This window comes from Sphaerodactylus townsendi, linkage group LG04 (genome assembly GCF_021028975.2).
Source record: "Sphaerodactylus townsendi isolate TG3544 linkage group LG04, MPM_Stown_v2.3, whole genome shotgun sequence".
NCBI classification, from domain to species: Eukaryota; Metazoa; Chordata; class Lepidosauria; order Squamata; family Sphaerodactylidae; genus Sphaerodactylus; species Sphaerodactylus townsendi.
In genome coordinates this window covers 103,428,123-103,448,670 of record NC_059428.1, presented here as the reverse complement: position 1 = coordinate 103,448,670, position 20,548 = coordinate 103,428,123, and the positions used below count along the sequence as shown (strand labels likewise).

Sequence of the window (20,548 nt, the reverse complement as noted above, 5' to 3'; positions counted from 1 at the left end):
AAACCCTCATTTCTATTCCTGAATATATAGTTGAAAGTGACACAGAGTAGTTCTTTATTCAATCCTCTGCCACACTCAACTGCAGCTATCTTAACCAGCTGATTATCTCACCAAGACTCAGTGAGGGAAATTGAATCACAAGGATTCACTGCCTTCTTTGTGTTTTGTTCCTGGTAGCCTATCGCTTATCCCTAATCTTCTGATATTTTAATACTACTGTCAGGTTCTGTGGTTGTAACCATGGGCCTTGTAGAAGATCCTTGTAGAAGATCTCACAGATATTGTGGATATTTCAGAGCCCTTTGCTGAACGTTCAGCTTACTGTTTTTAGTATGAAACTGTAATTTTTTCCTTGTGGCCCACATGTAATTTTTTCCTTGTGGCCCACATTTTATGCATGTTTACACAGAAGTGAATCCCACACTATTTAGTAAGCTGTATTAATCAGTAACTGTGTATAGATTACACCCTTACTGAGATGGACAGAATACTACTGGCAGAATACTACTACTACATTCCATCTTTATTTCTGGGTACGGTCCTGCTTTCCAATCTGGCCAAGTGCAAAGATATTCGGATGATTGGCAGGCTTCTAACACTTAATTTTAAGCATCACTGAAGTTAATATGATGTTGTCCAATCCTACAGAAGTTTAAACTACTTCCTTCACTGTGAAGTGAAGATCCATATGATTAGTTTTAGACCTAAGTTAATTGCTGTTTCATATTGACTTTCACTGCCTTTGCCTTGACCCAGATTTTTATGCTGTTACTCTTATGTTCCCCTCTCAACTTCTTTAAGATTTCACATTACATACATACATGCACATATTACATACATACATGCATTTCCTTTCCGCATTTCAGATTCTTTGGGTTGCTTCTTTTTAAAAAAATCATGTATTTAAACAGTTATATTACAAGTGATATAATGAACAACAAAATTATAAAAAGAAAAATCAACAATAAAGTGAATTTACAACAATAGAAAAAAGAATATAATAGAATAGTTTCCCATACCTCCCCCTACTACTATCTATTCTATAAGCATTAACACAATGACACTAATTCCAATTATAAAGAAAAGAAAGAGAAAATTTATAGATATTAATTATACTAATTGTTTATTACACTAAAAAAAGAACACAAAAAAGGGGAGAGAAGCTAAACTAAATTAAAGAATTCTATCTCTGACAACTTCCCCATTAGTCTCTTGCAACTACCTTATTAAAAACTTCAAATAGGTAAATAGATATATTGTAGCTTATCTCTGTTACATTTTACTTTACTATTGAACTAATCAGAGATCTAAGAAACTTATAATGCAATTAGTCTGCGTTAAGAGTTCTTTAAATGTTATATCTTTGCTTAATATATACTAGCTAAGGGTCCTACTTTGATTTGTCCTTTTGAGATGTTTTTGCTTCATTGGTACTAATGTTGAGTTGCTACAGGATTCTGTCTACTACGCTGAAATCTTGGACTTTATGCACCCAGTCTTCTATGGCAGGAATAGCCAGTGATCTCCAATTTGTTGCTAGTAATAATAATCTTGCCAAGGATGCCAAGTAAAGGAGAAGATGTATATTATTTGAAGAAAGTTTGAGATCTGAAAATACAGGGAAATTTTGTTGGTCATCTTAAAGTTCATCCCAAGAATTTTTTGTATTTGAGGATGTAATTTTTTCCAAACCCTTGTTACTTTTTTGCAAGACCACCATGTGTGAATAAAGGAACCTATTTCCTTTCCACATTTCCAACATAATGGTGAGTACCCCTTGTACATTTGGCTAGTTTTTGAGACGTATGGTACCACCTTTAGAACATCTTTAAGTTGTTCACTCTTAGAACAGCACAGGGTGTAAACGTATAAATATTTGTCCAGTATTTAGTCCAACTTCCTAGATGTATATTTCTTCCGAGATTCTTTGCTTCTCTTTGGGTTCTTCACAACTTGTCTGTGCCTCAATGGAGGTATGACGTGTGAAATGCAGTACACCAATAAAGGGTCACTAATATTGATTAAAATGGGAGAAGTACTTTCTGTGTCTGGTGTGTTAATTCTCTTGTGAGTCCATCCAAGCAAGGTGTATTCTTTTTTGGCAATGATGGTAGCTTGCTGACTCATAGTCAACTTAATGACGAACTGTTCTCTCCACGCCCACACTTCTCTCTGTGCTGCTACTTAAAATAGTATTTTGTCTTAAGCTTACCAACTTTGCCTTAGGTTAGTGAAAGTGATGCTTGTGGAAAATTGAAAGTTGTTAAGCGCTAAAACTGGCAAATTTATTTTTGTGTCGAGATTTTTTTAAATGTGGGAGGCCGCTACTGGACTTGTGCATCTGATCAAAGGCTGCCACTGGACTTGTGCATTTGATCAATTTTACTTACTGTGCTTCTGTATGAGAATGCTATTTATGACTACAGTCTTGTTGCAGACTTGTCAAAACAGGTCTATGAACAAATAAGAAATGTGAGACAATTGCATCTCGATCATTATTTAATCAGGGAGAAAGCCCCACCTGTGCTTATATTTTTGGAAAAAGGCAAAGGGGATTTCTGTTTTATAACACAGTTTAATTGTATTTAGGGAGGAAAGTCTGCAATGTCTCATCTTTGAAACTACTGGGTCCAGCTGTGTTTAGTGTCAAATGGCTGATTATGCAACATAAATTCATCTACACAATGCTTAACAGCATCTATACAAGTTCACTTGCTTAAGCAGCTTGTTCATCTTTTTGCTTGTAGTTAAACTTCTCTATCAAAATGCTACATTTAAAATTAATCGTTAATTTTTTAGAAAATTGTATGATCACTAGGTAGAATAACAAGTTTGCCATCCATTACTTTTCTAGGAAAATGCTATATTGTCAGGTTTTCAGAGAAGTCTGAAGAATTTGGATTGTAGGCGCAGCTCATTTTGAAGTTATAAATGAAATGCTAACTAGTATGATTCGATTGTTGAAGAGTTAATAGCGTGACAGAAAAATGCATACATATCCTTTTACATATTGTATTGTTTTTAAAGTGCAACTTCGTATTAGTTTTCATTGTAAATAATAATATTGGCATTTTCAGATGAAACTATCTTATGTTCAGGGCTGTCAAATTGCTTCAACTCATAGCGACCCATTGAATTTATAACTGCCAAAATGTTAACAGCTTTTTGCAGGTCTTTGCAGACTGGGGAGGCCGGTGGCATTCTTGCTTGAGTCAGTCCATGTCGTGTTGAGGTTTCCTCTTTTCCTGCTGCCTTCAACTTCTGCTATCATTATTGTCTTTTCCAGTGACTCTTGTCTTCTCATAATGTGACCAAAGTGCAATAACCTCTTTGTAGTCATTTTAGCTTCTAGGGAGAATTCGCGTTGAATTTGATCTAGAAGCCATTTTTAAAATTTTTATTTATTTATTTGTTACTTGATTTACTATACCGCCCACCTCCAAAAAGCTCTGGGTGGTGTACAGGATAAAACAATTAAAAGTCATAAATAACAGTTAAAACATAATTAATTTAAAATACAAACAACAAACCAGCAAAAACCTAGCATTGGATGGCAACCAGGCGCAACAGATAACAGCCCAAATAAGATGGTATACATGGGGGGGGGGGGTTTGGCGACATAGGAGGCAATCAGTGACTCCCCCCCCCCAAAAGTCCTGTGGAACAACTCTGTTTTACAGGCCCCGTGGAACTGTCTAAGGTCCCGCAGGGCCCTGATAGCTGGAGGGAGAGCATTCCACCAGGCAGGGGCCAGTGCTGTAAAGGCCCTGGCCCAGGTAGAGGCCAGTCGCATCATTGAGGGGCCGGGAATCACCAGCAAATTTACCTTTGCAGATCGCAGAGGCCGAGCAGGGACATATGGGGAGAGACGGTCTGTAAGGTATGAGTGCCCCAGGCAGTGAAGGTCCTTGAAGGTGATCTAGTATTACACTGGGAGCCAATGCAGCTGATGCAACACAGGGGAGATATGGTCCCTAATACAACCACCTACGAGCAGCCACGCTGCTGCATGCTGGACCAGTTTTAATTTCTGTATCAATTGCAAGCCACGTAGAGCGAGTTGCAATAGTCTGGAGGTGACCGTGGTATTTGTAATACTCTCTTCCAGTCAACTTTCTTCATTGTCCAACTTCACACCCATATATAGTAATAGGGAATACTATAGTATGAGTTAACTTGGTTGCCAGTGACACATCCTTACAATTAAGGAACTTTTCTAGCTCCTTCATGACTGCCCTTCCCAATCTCAAGCGCCTTCTGATTTCGTGGATTCAGTCTTCCCTCTGGTTGATGATGGAGCCAAGGGATAAGAAATCTTCAACCATTTCAGTTTCTTCATTGTAAATCTTAAACTTGTGTAATTCCTCTGTGGTCATTACTTTTGTCTTCTTGATGTTCATCTATAATCCTGCTTTGACACTTTCTCTTTATCCTTCATCAGTAGTCATTTCACGTCTTCACTATTCTCTGCCACTAATGTGGTGTCATCTGCATATCTCCCAACTATTAATGTTCCTTCTGCCAGTTTTCACTCCACCTTCATCTACATCTAATACATCTACTGTTATGATATGTTCTATATACAGATTGAAGAGATAGGGAGATGAAATAATCCTTGTCAATTGAAAACCATTCTGTTTTCCCATATTCTGTCCTAACAGTAGCTTTTTGTGCAGAGTTCAGGTTGTGCATCAAAAACAATCAAATATTTTGGCACACTCATTTCTTTTAAAATCAACCAAAGCTTTTCATGATCCACTGCTGTAATCTATGAAACACAAGCCGATTTTATTTTGAAATTTTCTTGTATGCTCCTGTAACCATAAATTTGCCATATGATCTTAAGTGCCTTGTCCTTTTCTGATTCCAGCTTGAATATCTGGCATTTTGAACATCACATTATTCTCATGAGAAATTAAAGTGATGGTTTGATAGTTATTTTGTTCTGTTCAGTTCACGTATTTCTGTGTTGATCTTTCAGCATGCTTAACTGTGCTTCACATTTCCCTTTAATTTCTCAGATCTTGTGGAACACCTCTTGTTCTTTTTTTGCTCTTTTCTGTTCTTTACACTAGTTGTTATAACAGTTTTCTTCTTCTCTATGTGCTAGTCACTGGAAAGCTGCATTTAGACTTCTGGTTCTGTCAACTTTTATTTTTGCTTCTCATCTGTCTTTAGCAATTCTAAGAGTTTCACCAGCTATCCACTGAGGCTTTTCATTTCTTTTGGCCACAGGAATAGTCTTTGTGCATTGATAATATCTCTGGTTTCAGCCCATAGCTCTTTTGGTTCCTGTTCACTTGAACATAGTAATTCAGTCTGTTCTTTAGATAATCTCTAAACTGTTCAGGAATGTTGTTTGTAAGGCCTGTTCAGTTGGCCTGCTGCATTGAATTTGGAAGTATGGTGTCAGTAAACTTGCATAGGATCTGGCTGTATAAATTTACTGTATCTTTTTTTTGTAAGATGGATTGCTTTCAATAGCATGATGTGCTAAGAAGAAATTTTGATGAGTAAAATAAAAATCTGAGGTGTAAGCAGCTGTATTCTTGCAATCGGTCTGGTAAGATTTTTCTAACTTCAAATATAGTGCCAGCTTGAATGTTGGCATCAGGGAAGCTAAATGGCTGGCATGCTTTGGAAAACTAAGGGCATAACTGTTGTAGACACCTATAACAGCTTGTATCTGTTGTGGATTACTCCTAGATAGTCCTGGGGATGCAAAGTATGTTCTGTCGAATGCTTCAGCACTCTTACTGTAGTTTTCAGGGTTGACTGAGGCGATGAGATTGCTATTAAATCAGTTTTGGCTGGCCTAGTTCTTACTGAGCAGGTAATCCTGTGTCTGAGTTGTACTTATTCAGGTAGTACTAAGTGACATATTGTTCCATAAAGAAACTTGCCTCCACATTAAAAGCTAAGTGCTTTGTAGAAGGGCTCTAGCACTTAGTGGGAACTAGGTTCTGCATTGTAAATAAGACTGTAATTGCCTGCATACTTGCTTGGGAATACCCATCACCAAAGGGGATGAATCACATAATAACTGCATAGGATTGGACTGCTTGTGTGTCCTGCAATTGGCATCATTTATATTTTTGTCATGTGGTGGGATATCTGAATTCTGCAAGTCCTGGCTGGGTTCTTGGCTTCTAGTTAGATTGATGCAAATCAGGGTTTTTACAGCCCATATTGTGAGAAGTATAGTACTGAAAATACTGATCAATAGTGACAAAAGACACATAGAGTTATACATGTATGACTTTTCACTAGCATTATATGAAAAACTCTTTATGCGGTGGAAGAGCAAATTCTTTTCCTTTTTTAGGTATTTGAAACCTTTTTCAAATTAATCCTGTTATGGTCAAAGAGAAGTTTGAAGAGAGGAAAGGCAGGAATTGGTTCTGCAGAATTTTTTAGAATGTCACTCTACAGATGATGTTCCTAAACCCCCCTATCTTCCTGATGGAGCATCACCCTGTGAGGAATAACATAGAACAATCACATGGGGCTGAAGTTACAAAAGGAGGTATTGACTTCTCTAGAAAGAGAAATGAAAGAGAAATGAAAGAGAAATCCACATTTTAAAAGAGAAAAAAGGAAACTAAGAGGAATCAGTGATTATGTGAATGTCATGAGGGGAAAATCCCTCTCAGTAACAACAGTTTTTGTAGTGGCAATAGTGAGAGAAGATAATTCTGGCCTTTGTCATTCGCCACTGGTTAGTTAGACCATGTCCATCTCAGCAAGAACTTAAGCAAACAAAGATACGCACAGCACTAATTGGATGCAAATGCCTGTAAACAATTTATTTATTTGTGTATTTGGTGGTTTGTATTCTAAAACACCTTTTCCCAAATGGGCCCAGGACGGCTTCCAACAAAGAATTTGCAATGTAATAATTAGTGTCATACGATAAAACCCATAAAATTAATGTAAAATTCCATAATATGTACACCTTGTCACTGTAAAATTGAGGGTAGATTAATCAAACCCAGTATCCCCACCCAGGAAAAAGAGAAAAGGGGGGAGTGAAAGGGAAGCCAGCACAATAGAAAAACATTGCTGTCCTCAGCCCTTCTGGTATTGTCAAACTATCTCCCTCTAGTTTCCTTGCCTTGCCTTTTTTCGCCTGTGGAAAGAGTTTGTATCTTATTTTTGTTTATGTACATCACCTCCCACTATCAGTGTGTGTTGAACTTTAACTGATGAGAGTTAAGTGTGAATTGATGTTCATGCTGACCATGCTTGGCTAAAATCAATTCTGACAAGTTTTGAACTCTGATTTAAAGTGAATCATGGCTGTCACTGGCATATGTGCAGACATAAAGCTGCAAATGGCTACCCTGCCCCACCCCCCTGCCTGGGCAAGCTAGGGAGTCATGTGTCCATCAGGATAGAAGACAGTAGGTATTGGTAATCGTGATTAGGAACATTATGAGAAAACCTTTTTTGTTACATGCAAGGAAGTATAAGATGTTTTATACTGTGCACGTATCACTCTACACAAGAATATGACTGGGATACTAAGTGGACTTTCCTCAGAGTAAGACCTGCTGAATAAAATGGGACTTTCTTACAAGTAGTGTGGCTTAGGATTGCTCTGAGTCCAGTTCTCCAGGCTGGACCATTTGTGAAACTGTTGCACACTCTTTCTAGCCAGTTCTGGTGATAGCCATCACTTATTTTGTTGCTAGAAGCTGCTGCTGAGCAGTATCTATATTTGGATCTCCCATGCATACATAATGATGGCAGCCACAAAATCTAGAAGATTTTGGCATGCTCACTCATCTTATGAACGTGGCATGGAGTGACACTATCAGTGTTCATCACACTTTAATGCAACTTTTCTTTCGAATATCAGTCATTGTATGTATTGACTCAACCTGAAGCTTTTGCAGGGTTGCCAAAAACATCTGTTTGTGATGCCCTCCCCCCTTTTTAGTATTTCAGTTGCGTAATTGTGAAAATTGGTCTTTAGTGCATCCCTCTTACTAAAGCACAGTTATATTCTGGGTGCACTGCAGATTTTTTATTGATGCTTTCTATATCCTATTTATATGAGTGAAATACTGATAGCAGTGCATATTGAAATCCTAAGGTTCAGGAAATTGCTTTGCACTGAATCAGTGTAAAGCAGCCGCTTATTTCAGTATTGCCAAATCTGATGGACAGGGGTTAGCAAGAGGCTTAGAAGGTATCTATCCAGCATAGTGTAGTAGTTAAGAGCCGTGGACTCTTAACCTGGAGTACCAGATTTGATTCCCCACTCCTCCACATGAGCAGTGGACTCTTTGTCTGGTGAACTGGGTTTGTATTCCCTGCTCCTTCACAAAGAACCTGCTGGGTGCCCTTGGGTCTCTTCAAACTCTCTCAGCGCCACCTACTTCACAAGGTGCCTGTTGTGGGAAAGGGAAGGCGATTATAAGCTGCTTACAGGAGAGAAAAGTGGGGTATAAAAACCAAGTCCTCTTCTTCTTCAACACTGCTTCCTTCATCTTTTTAACTGGAAGTATCACATGCTTCATGTGGCGCCTTGTTCTGCAATTTACCTTTACGTAAGCATGAATCAGCTGCTTTGAACATGAATCAGCTGCTTTTAACTTTCTTACTTGCGTTCGAGCATGTCTCAAGAAATTTTACATCAGTGAGTTGTTAAGATTTAAGTGGTTCATTTCTTGCTGTGTTTGACAAGTGTTCAAGAACTAGCTGATTTTGATGTTGTAAATTGCAGACCCCGAAACAACTGTGCGTGATGTGCTGTAGCTATGATTGCCTGCTCAGCTATTTTAACAGAATACCAGACCTATCTGTGGAGGTCCCTTGGGCTCTCTCTCTTTGTCACTCAATAATTCTATGTCTGATTGGTGACTACAGTATTCCTTTCACCATTTTAGAGGAGAAGCACAAATAAGAATTTTAGGGTTTTGATTTGACCTGCTATAGTCTATCAAATGAATTTATATTCTGAATTTTTACTTGGATTATTACATATATTTGTGGTTTATCCCCCCCCCCCCCCCCAAATACACCCTGGCTTACAAGTCAATAAAACACGCATGAACTATCTCTGATAACTTCTGGGGAAAATCACTTGAAAAACATTGATTATGAATTTGGCACTACCATACTTGTCTAACATTGTATTGATGGTGGGATGTGTAAATTATTATTCATTTGATAAAACAGTGATTCTTTAGAAATGGAAAATTGTGCTTGTGTATAAAACACTTTCAAAAGTATTTTTTAAAAAACATGGGAACAAGGGGGAAAACACTTAAAATTCAGCAACTAAATAAGATTGGGAGTGGGGAGAGAAAAAAATCTACATGAAGATAAAAATATAACCATGGTGCCTTATCTTATCTACAGGTAAGATTCTATAAATGGTTTCCTAATATCTAAAAATAGGTCCATATGCAATGCATTTACATATTGATGGATTTCGAAGGTTCTCAATTCATTGATTTACCAGAGGTGGGCTTTTATCTTTCCATTGTTGTAATATAAATCTTTTAGCTGTAGTAAGGGCACAGAGAGTTCATTTTCATTGGGTATTGGCTATTATCCAGGTGATAGATGGACAGTTTAAAAAATACACAAATATCCTCAGAATCAATGAACGTTCTAATAATCTAATACAAAATATGTTGGAGTAATAACTACATGACTGGACATGACCAAAACGTATTTGAAGGGAATGTATCTTGTGAGTTACGACACCAACAATTAGACATTTTTTGGAGTCCTTTGCTAAAGAGTTACTGTGGTGTCCAGGGTATCCTAAACATAATTATTTGCTGAATAAGTCAACTTAAGATGCACCGAGAGAGCAGGCAGAAACATTCAGGCCATATCTCATTGCTTTGGCAAAATAGGGCAATCTAGTTCCTTATTCCATTCATTCCTGAGACTGTGCATATCATATTTATTAACCAGCATCAAATATTTATAAATAGATATTGTAGGTTTTATTTTCTGCCTTGATTCAATTAGGGGTTCCATGAACAAAGGAGACTGTGAGACATTTAATACTGCAGGGCCATATTTAGATACTAACACATGTTGCAATTGTAAATATGTATGTTTTATGGTTGTTGTGAGCTGCCCTGAGTCCAAAACGGTATGGGTGACATACTAAATAAATAAATATTGGCATTCTGCACTAGGTAGCATTCTACTAGAGTAGACGTTAGTTGAGAAAATGAGAGAAAACATCATCATAATCTATTCATTTTTGGTTTTTTGTAGAAAGATTTCTGCTCTACCTCTCTTTTTATGCAACGTCTCTATAATTATACATGGTCCTCTGCTCCTATGACCATCTTTAATGCTGGTGTGAAATTTGTTCCTGCACCTTCAGTTATTGGTTGTTTTCTTCCCTCTGATGTTGCTTAATCTTGCTGAGATTTGCTTGGTGCCAAGTCTGTATAGCTGCAGCAGCAGGATTCTCACAAGTTTTTAACTGCTTTTGATTTTGATGGTATCTATTGCCATTTTATTTATGTGGGTTTTCCTTTTTTAGACCTTGCATTATTCTTAGCTGCTTTTTATTGGATTTTATGGCTTTTTGTTGTTGCTATCTCTTTTGTACTGTTAGAGACTGCCTTGGGAACCTTTTGTCAGTTAAAAGGGCTCGTGGAGTAAATCTTTAAATAATGAATAATGTTAAACTCTGGAGCGTTCTTAATGATTCAGAATCTGACAAAGTGATGTGAGAAGATAGAAAGGGCATTGCACATACGTTGTTCCTTTCCCCTTCCCCAGATCCCATTGTTCAGTTTCCTGTTGATTAATATAGACTAGGTCCATATAGAGATGATGATGATGTGAATGTGGGGATGAGCCAATCAAGTTGCTCCTGTGAATCCCAGTTACTCTCAGCTTGACAGGAAACATAAGCCTCTTGACATCCTGTTTTTCTTGAATTCTTTTAACATACTGTTTTTGTGGACTAGTTTTGCTGGGTGAAAATCCACAATGAAGGTGAGCCTAAATCACATTTCTGTTGCTTATAGAGATTCTTTTGCATACATGAATTTGCTGTTGTAAAAACATAGAGCGATTAGCATGCTTGTTTAGCAGGCTTTATGCTTTTGGGTTTTTGAGTAGCCCTGGGCAAGATGGAAGATTTGTCTGTAAAAGCTGCAAACTGTGTGCATGCCATACTTTGAAGAGTTTGTACTTGGGAACACAATATCCTTTATTATTATTTTTACTTAAAAGAAAAGATAGCTTCATAACAGTTATTAAATGTAAGGCGACTTTGTTAGAGGGCGCTGTTGAGGGTTTGGCATGTATTTTCAATAGACTCAAGACTTTGTTCTAACTGCTAATTATCCGTTTTTTATTTTCCCACTTGTTTGTGAGAATTGGGAACCGAGAAAAGAGTTGATATAAGGGCTCTGTATGTGTATTCCATTTTTTAAAATAGAAAACTATCTTCCTGAGCACTTGCAGTGAGAATCCGTAGATTTTTGGTTTGCCATGTAGATGCTGAATTTTTAAAATATAAAAATCACAATCTGTTGGCTTCATTTCTTGATGAATAAATATTTTGATAGCTTAGCATCTTATCTTATATGTGAAATTCTTTCTTATCTTTCCAAACAAAATTAGATTTTATTTTAATTATCACTGTTGTACACATTTTTAAAAATATGTTTTGAACTTCATTTAAATTGAATGTAATTTGCTCATCAGAAAGCATAAGCATATTACTCCGTGGTACACTAATAAGCATGTGGCACAGTGTAAGGCACAGCCCATCTCTAGCACAACGAATGCACACCCTAAAGATGGACCATTGTTACCCCAAATCACCATTAGTGCAGTCCTATCATGTGTTTTCCTGACTTGGACAGCCCAGCCTAGCCCATTCTTGTCAGAACTTGGAAGCTAAGCAGACTCGGCCCTGGTTAGTATTTCAGTGGGAGACCACCAAGGAAACCCAGCATTGCTGTGCAGAGGCAGGCAAAAGCAAATAATCTCTGAATATCTCCTGCCTTGAAAATCCTAAGGAGTCTCCATAAGTTGCCTGTGACTTGACGGCACAGCAACAATAAAACTGTGGCTCATTCCGCACACGCAAAATAATGCACTTTCAAGCTGCTTTCACAACTGTTTTTGCCATTCCGCACAGCTTCAAAGAGCCCTGAAAGCAGCTTGAAAGTGCATTATTCTGCGTGTGCGAAATGAGCCTGAGTTTAATAATTCTTCTTAATGGGCTCTGCATTTTTTGCTTATAATTGTATCTGTTCTATATGTTGCATTTGTGCTATAGAACCTGTTGATGTTGTAATGAAAACCAGTGTGGTGTAGAGGTTAGAATGTTGGACTAGGATCTGGGGGACCAAGTTCGCATCTCAGCTGTACCATGGAAACTTGCTGGGTAATGATGGGCTACGCACTCCCAGCCTGGCCAATCTCACAGAGTTGTTGTGAAGATAAAATGGAGAGCGGAGTGTTATAAGCCACTTTGGGTGCCCATTGGGGAGAAAAGTGGGAATAGACAAGGTAAATAAACAGGAGACATTTCTATCTCTACTTAGTAAGAGGCTTTTTTTTATGCCAATAAAGGCTTTGCTTTGCTTTACAAGAGGCTTTTAACGCTTTGTGCTTTTTAAGGGCGGCCTTCCTTTCCTTCTGGCTTTGGCAGCACAGGGACCTTCATTGGCCTCCTCCCTCTCCCTGCCCCTCAAGTGTTGGCATGGGTGGAAATGTTTAACCCAGATGGGTTTTGAGTCTCCTTTATAGTATTTGTGGTCTATATGACTGTTCATGTGCAGTAAAATAAGGAGAGAAACAATAACTTAAAATAGACAGATTTTCTGTTGCTGGTGGAATTTATCACAAACTCCCCCTTTTGACAGTGTTTAGATGTAGTTATGATATAAAGGTTAATAATGACCTAATCCTGTTTTTGCTTACTTTGAGATCATTTGCAAAGAAATATGCACAGGATTATGGAAGATATTGCCTGCATGTTTGAGGGTTAAGTAAATATAACTGAGTTTAGTGCGGTTTCCTTTTCAATAAACTTGCATAGTGCCTGTATGAATTTTTAATATCTAGCCAAACAAAAATTTGCAGGAAGTGAGAGAAAGGAGCCTTTTGATTCTAGTCCAAAGTTCTCTGCTGCAAACAACCATTCAGGTAGCATACACAGTATTTTTTAAAAAAGTTGTAATTAAGGCAGCTAACATAACAGTAAGAAGACGATCCACCAACAAAATGCTGAGTAAATACTTAGCACCTTACTCTCCTGCCAGGAATAATTTTTTTCCCCAGTAACAATGATACAGGGGCCAACTGAAGCTGTATTGAAAAGATTTCCACAAATTGGATGCTACAGTAGTAAAGACTCCTAGTAATTACCAATCTTTCCTGGGTAAAATGAAGGTGGCTTTGAGCAGGACTTCTCCTACATTTCTGAGAGCAAGCAGGGGCAGGTGGGAGCCTGTCTAAAGAAGTATGTTTCCATAAAGCAGTGCCTCGTTTAATTTTTGGCTATGCTCTTGAAAACAATGCTGAGTGAAACAGCTCTGCAAAAGTATTAATAACACTGGTTCTAATTTGTTTTGTTGATTTGAGTTTACAAAATAAAAGCCCTCCTTGTTGGCCCTTGTAAGGGCCACCAAGGAGGCTAACAAATTAAAATGTACTTAAAACCACCGATTAAATACTATCAAGTCAACAGAGCCCTTTCGGGATGGGGCGGTATATTAAATATGATATATAAATATAAATAAATAAATAATGATTAAAACCAGAGATAAAAAATACAAAAACATTACAAAGCAACAAACATTATCACCATTTCTTAGGTACATGTGACATATGGTGTGGCAACTGGAAGAATGGCAGCAATCACCTGACTGCCTCTGGTTGGTTCCTTTGCTGGAGCATCCTGGGAAATCTGCCCCAGAGGTCACCTTAAGTGTCTTGGTGATCTGTGACTACCTCTCTGTCAGCCCCAAAATGCCTGCTGAGCCCCAGTTCCACAGCTGTGCAGATCTTTCCCCGATTCCCCATGTAGTGGCAAAGTGGTGATCCTACCCATTTTTCACATGTTGTCATGTCACTTTTGGACTAACCATTTTTACTTCCAGCTGGGGCTGGTCAGGTTGGGCAGCTACCATCCAATCCTCCTCTCCCAGGTTTTATTAAAAAAACAAAAAGAATTACACCAAAACGGAAGAGTGCTTTGTGTCTTAATTGTTTAATGTACTGGTATTTGTATGTGTATTTTAGTTTTGGTTTTAATTGTTTAATTGTTTTGCAGCATAGTGGTTAAGAGCGTAGTGGTGTAGTGGTTAAGAGCAGGTGTTCTCTAATCTGGAGGAACTGGATTTGATTCCCTGCTCTGCCGCCTGAGCTGTGGAGACTTATCTGGGGAATTCAGATTAGCCTGTACACTCCATCACACACCATCTGGGTGACCTTGGGCTAGTCACAGTTCTTCTAAGCCAGGGGTAGGGAACCTTTAACACTCAAAGAGCCATTTGGACCCGTTTTTCATGGGAAAAGAAAACACTTGGAGCTGCAAATAATTTTTGACATTTAAAATAAAGATAACACTGTATATATTGGTTTTTTTAACCTTTTACACCACTCATTCTGAGAAGCGCATGGATGCGCCCGCCCTGCTGCCTGCAGGGTGGGCAAGGATGAAGCCAGCAGCTCGGCCTTGCCGGCCACTGGGAAAGCACCCGCCCCGCTCCAATGGGGCAGGCGAGAGGGGAAGCCCATGGTGCAGCCCAGACGGCCGCAGGCAATTGGTGCGCTTGCCCTGCTGCCTGCAGGGCGGGCAAGGATGAAGCTGGTGGCTCGGCCTCGCCGTCCGCTGGGAAAGCGCCCGCCCCACTCCAACGGGGCGAGCGAGAGGGGAAGCCTGCGGCGCGGCGCGGCCATCCGCGGGCAATTGGTGCACCCGCCCTGCTGCCTGCAGGGCGGGCAAGGATGAAGCCAGCGGCGCGGCTCATGGAGCTGCAGTGCAAGGGCAGAAGACCCGCATGCGCCTCTCGAGCCGCAGGTTCCCTACCCCTGTTCTAAGCTTTCCCAGCCCCACCTACCTCACAGGGTGTTTGTTGTGAGGGGGGAAGGGAAAGGAGTTTCTAAGCCCCTTTGAGTCTCCTATAGGAGAGAAAGTGGGGATATAAATCCAACTCTTCTTTTTCTTTAATAGTTTTTAAGATGTGTTTGTAATATGTATGTTTCTTAACCTGTTCACTGCCTTAGGGGTCCTGATGAGGGAAGAAAGGTGGGGTATAATTTTTTGTAGATAAATAAGAATGAAACAGCAGCGTTTTTATACTCGGTCCTGAAAGTGTTCTGGTGCTAAGGTTATAGTCTCAAAGCTACTTTACTACTAGACTGCTGGTACAGCTTAAACAAATGAATCCGATACACACCACATTCCCTGCTCCCCCAGTTGGGAGGTAAGCTTTGCTGTGCCGCAACTTCAGTTTTTAAACCACCTTCAAGGGTCATCTTATGAAATTACTATTTTTTTCCCATGACATTCTTTAAAAAAATTACTTCACTTGTTCTTGGTAGTATGACTTTCCCCTTGATGTATTTTCCTTTCTTTTTCAGACCTTTGACGCAAATGATCTTTATCAAGGACAAAACTTCAACAAGGTGCTCAGCTCCTTAGTTGCTCTAAATAAAGTAACAGCAGGTCAGTGGTGTTTTGCATGGTCCTCATTTGAGGCTTGAAAGAGATCAGTTCAATAGGGCTGGTATGTTGCTTGGTTTCAGTATCTTAGCATTCATTATTTATTAATACTGTGTCTGCCTTATTCCTTGTTTTTATTTGGCTTGTATCCCATTGAAAGCTTTCTGTCATTCTGTTGATATCTGCATCCCTGCTACCACTGAGCAGGAAGATTTCAGTCTGTCTCATTCCTTTCTCTGCGCTCCTCTTCTTTCTCCCACTTTTATCTGTGCTAAAGGCACATTTTTTTAAATAAAGGAAGTTGCTAAAATAAGAAATATTAGCTAGTGATTGTAACAAAGTTCACGATGGAAAATTACTCATTTTTTTTTCATTTCTTATTGATTTATTGATTTATTCATTCAGTTTATACCTTGCCTTCCCCTGGCAAAAAAACCAGGCTCAAGGCAACTTCCAACAACAAGCGCAGTCATAGCGACTTACAAGTATTTCCAAATTAACAATGGTCTATAGCAAAATGACTTCAACAATGAAATAATTTCCAGTTAAAACTCAGCATTTCTTTTCATGCTATCGCTATACAATATGGCACTCCCATTGTTGTGCTTAATTAAATGTAAGCTTCAGGAGGCAGTCAAAATAGGAGACCACAAAAATGACTGGTTGGGGGCCATGTGTGTTTGTAGAGTCCAGCCAGGAAGGGAGGAGGAAAAAATGGGAAGGGGAAGAAAGGAGGGGAGGGGGTAGAAGGAAGGAGGAAAAGGAGAGAAGTGGGAGATGGAGGCCATCTTGTATGTAGACCACCGCTGTCCTCAGCCATGCATGTTAATGTTGAACTCTCCCAGTTTTTCAGATTTTGCTAGTGGCATGTTGTAGATTAACTGCTAACAGATTTCTGAGTAATATGGAAGTATCTTAACTATTTTGGGGGGTTCATTTACTAGGGGAGTGACATGTCATTATCTTGGCTAGATGCTTATTCAATTTTGTCTTTCTAGCTTATGGTTAAACACTTTCTTTGGGCTGGAAAGAAGCACCCTAACAGTTTTTTGGGGGAAAATCACAAATAAACGCTTCTTTGTAGCACATGTGTTCTGTATTATTTGCTTTTCTGAAGTATCATTGTTTTATGTCTTTCCAGATATAGGGCTTGGAAGTGACTCAGTGTGTGCGAGGCCATCATCTCACAGGATAAAGTCATTTGATTCCTTGGGATCCCAGTCTTTACATAGCAGAACTTCAAAACTTTTTCAGGGCCAGTATCGAAGTCTGGTAAGTACTGATCCGTTTCTCTCCCCCCTTCTCCTTTCTTTAAAAGCATTTTTCACTCTCCTTAATGGGTGATGCAAAGTGAGAAGCTTGACTCAGAGTAACAGATACTTGATGGGTAAGAAGGTAATGATCAGTAAAAGAGGTTTTTGAGACTATTTTTCTTTGGTACTTTCCTCTTGTGGTTTTTTATTTTGTTTTATATGAGCTAATGTTATGAACTTTGTTTTCATTATATGTCCTTGAACATGGTTTTCTGTGGAGAAGTAACTAACAAATGGGTCAAATGTATCCCTGTATGGAAAGTCCCTATTCTGTTCCCCAAGTAAAACTATCTTAAGGTGCCCTGTTCTTGGCTGGAACAGAGTGGCAGACACACAAGCAAGGTGTAACAGTTCAAAAACAAGGCTTATTGCTTAGAAGATTGAGACCTTAACTCCTCCCAGGATCTAAGATAAAGTACTTGCTTGACTGATGAACAACCTTGAAGCTGTAGACTTTTATTCTTTTTTGTTTCCTTTCAAGAAAGTTCACTTGTCTTGCTTCCTTCTGGTTCTTTCAATCTTTTGTCTGGATTCTATTTCTGTTGACACCTTAACTTTGTGTTCTCTAGACTCTGTATACTTTAGTTTATGCACCATAAACGTAACAGATTTTTGCAGCCTTCCCACTCCCTAGCCACCTTAAACAGACTGAACTAAACAGATCTTTGCTGGCTAATAAAGGAAGACTGCCTCTAGGGAAATTTCTTAAAGGGACAGGGTCTAACTAAAATTCCCTCCCTTAGAAGACTATACAGAGAACTAAACCATTATAACAATAGGGATAACTGATGCTTAATAAGGAAAATAATAATAGTAGTAGCTTCTATGGGGGCATGACAGTCCCATAATCACTCATCATGTTGCTTCTTTCCAGTGAACCTTGTGAAGTGCCTTGATTCTAATGTGATGAATGGGATGTAAATAATTTCAACAACTGTACGTCTGAAACATTTTTGTCAGTTCTTATACCTGCGAAGGCTCTTTAGGTATTACAGAAAGACATAGGTCTCCACATTTCTGTAGTTGGATAGCTAAATGCTCTTCAGATGTTCTGTGGCAGTCAGGAGATAATATTTTTTAGATCTCATTTAGTTAGATGTTTAATTTGTATTTTATTTTGAAACATCTCGTTTTTTTCCTCCCCCCCCAATCCTAGGACATGACCGATAATAGCAACCATCAGATGGTGGTACGAGCAAAATTTAATTTCCAACAGACCAATGAAGATGAGCTTTCTTTCACAAAAGGAGATATCATTCAAGTAACAAGAGTGGAAGAAGGAGGCTGGTGGGAAGGAACGCACAATGGGAAGACAGGCTGGTTTCCCAGCAATTACGTACGAGAAGTAAAATCAAATGGTGAGTTTCAAGAACATGTTCATAATCTTTCTGGTCTTCAGTTGTTCTTGAATTCCTGCATCAATATATCCAATTGTCAGCATGACACCATCTGGACTGAGACCATGGGCAGACAAAGACAGATTTGCCTCTAAACCTGAGAAAAAACCTCCTGCTTGTAGAAAAATCTGATTTTTTAAAAATTGTGGAATTAAAGCCCCCTAGAATGATAAAGGAGTGCCTGTAGTTTTAAGAATTGAATTCCCTTAGTAGCTGCTGTTAGGCAACTGAAGTAATATTACAAACCTTTAAGCCTTGATCTCTTTCAGAAAAAGTCAGGGAGGAGGGGCACAGGACTATTTGGCATTTCAGGGCGGATTCATTGGAGCCACACCTGGCAGCAGCCATCAGACAACTGGCTGTTACCTCACCCAGGCCTGAGTCCTTGCTACAGGCAAGAACAGCTTACCTTGCAAAAGCCAGCATGGTGTAGTAGTTAGAGAGTCAGACCGGGACTTCTGACCATGCAGTAGAAGCTCAGTGGGTGACCTTGGGACACGCTCAGACTAGCTCACCTCGCAGAGTGGTTGTGGAGAATGAACGAGAACGATGCGAGTTGCTTTTGATTCCCATTGAGCAGCCAACTCTTCGTGCTCATTAAGGAAGCGTGTGCCCTTTCCGGGGTGCCATCATAGAACCTGTTCCAGATATCATTGATACCATTAGGTAATTGGTATTTTACAGTTCTGAAAGAGGATGGTAGCCTCCAAGCCCTTCATCCTATTTGTGGTGAATTACTGTATCACACAGAATCACCATGCGGAAGTCTTGTCTGTCTGCTGCCCCTTTTCTTTGTAAATCAAGTGTCTCCTACATATCAGAATCAGATGGCTGCACAGAATTTTTTTTCCATTTTGCAGATGACTTACTATGTTTCTGTAACTGTGTCCTTTTTGACCTGACTGTTTTCACAAGTGTGTGATGGCTGTCTGAAGGAATAATAACGTTTACATAGTAATAATGTTTACATGCTCTGTTTCCTAGCATTACCCTAATTAGTTCTCTGGAAAGCCTGTTGTAGTTCATGTTGGCCACAAGGACCAAGATATGCCTATCAGCTGTTTGGAGCTCAATGCACTGCAGAGGGCTTTGATTGCATTCTTAGCGCTTAGGGTGAATGATGGTCTGGGTTGCTAATATAAACCCTTTTCTGTATAAACGTGGAAGATGACCCTGACTCTCAAATTCTTTGCAGGATGTCTATAAAGTATGGTATGGTGTGTTTATTCTAGTTATTTTATTACACTTACTACCCCGCTCTCCTCGGCCTAATGGCCAGGCTCATAGCAGCTAACAAATTAAAATATATCAATAAAACAATTCACAAGTTAAAACAACATCCAAACATTAAAATCCTATCACAAATGGGCGATTTCTTCCTTAGATGATGTGAAGTGCCAGTACGCTTCTAGATACAATCAAATAAAAACCCTCTTGTCCCACTTATATATATACCAGATCAAGGTGGGAGGAGGAATGGGCTTGGGAGGCCAATAAAACTTAGAGGAAAAGTGTTGCTGTCTCAACAAAAACCTGGTACAAAAGTGTACTGTTTACTCCAGTCCCTTGTGCGATTATTCAGTTTCTGTGCAGATTCAACTTTTCTGATAATTTTAAAGCTGGAGCAGCATTTAATTTCAGGGTACAGAATGGAAATCTTGAAATAGATTTTGAACCCCTTAAACATTTAATTCCTTCCAAAAAAAGGAAAAGATTCCAATTTTTACAGTATTCCCCCCCAAAGTTCACCCTATCAGTTGGTAAAATTCAGCTTTTTAGCCACGTACATAATTGCTGTATCTGTGGATGTGGAGCTGTACATGTGTACAAGGAGCTCAGGTATTTGTCATTAAGCCATTAGTAGTTCCTCTACTAGACATTTTAAAATAGAAGTTGTTCTTAGAGCTTTGATAAGTTATCTTTTCTTTAATAGAAGATTCAAATGGGTGTTATGTAATCATAGAACTACACTGCCTTCTAGGGCCCCCTTAACCTTCAGTAAGGACCACTCTTGATTTACTATGATTTACCTAGATATAATAGAATTAGTGAATGAGGTTTCTAGGCCAGGGGATGGTATGATTTCCAGGTAGCTTTAAAAACTGGAACTTCTAATGTCACATCATAACCCTGCCACCTACTGAAAACTGCTCACCCTTAGC

At 39.1% G+C, this 20,548-nt stretch overlaps 1 protein-coding gene across 5 annotated transcripts in view; it reads left to right on the top strand.

Moving 5' to 3' along the window:
• Nucleotides 1-20,548, top strand: part of ARHGEF7 (Rho guanine nucleotide exchange factor 7) — a 115,928-nt gene that overhangs the window by 21,983 nt on the left and 73,397 nt on the right. For all 5 annotated transcript variants that reach the window (XM_048495353.1, XM_048495352.1, XM_048495354.1 and 2 more), the window contains exons 3-5: nt 15,595-15,679; nt 16,818-16,948; nt 18,146-18,347. In XM_048495353.1, coding sequence (XP_048351310.1) covers nt 15,595-15,679; nt 16,818-16,948; nt 18,146-18,347 — 418 coding nt within the window. The remainder of the gene's footprint in view (nt 1-15,594; nt 15,680-16,817; nt 16,949-18,145; nt 18,348-20,548) is intronic.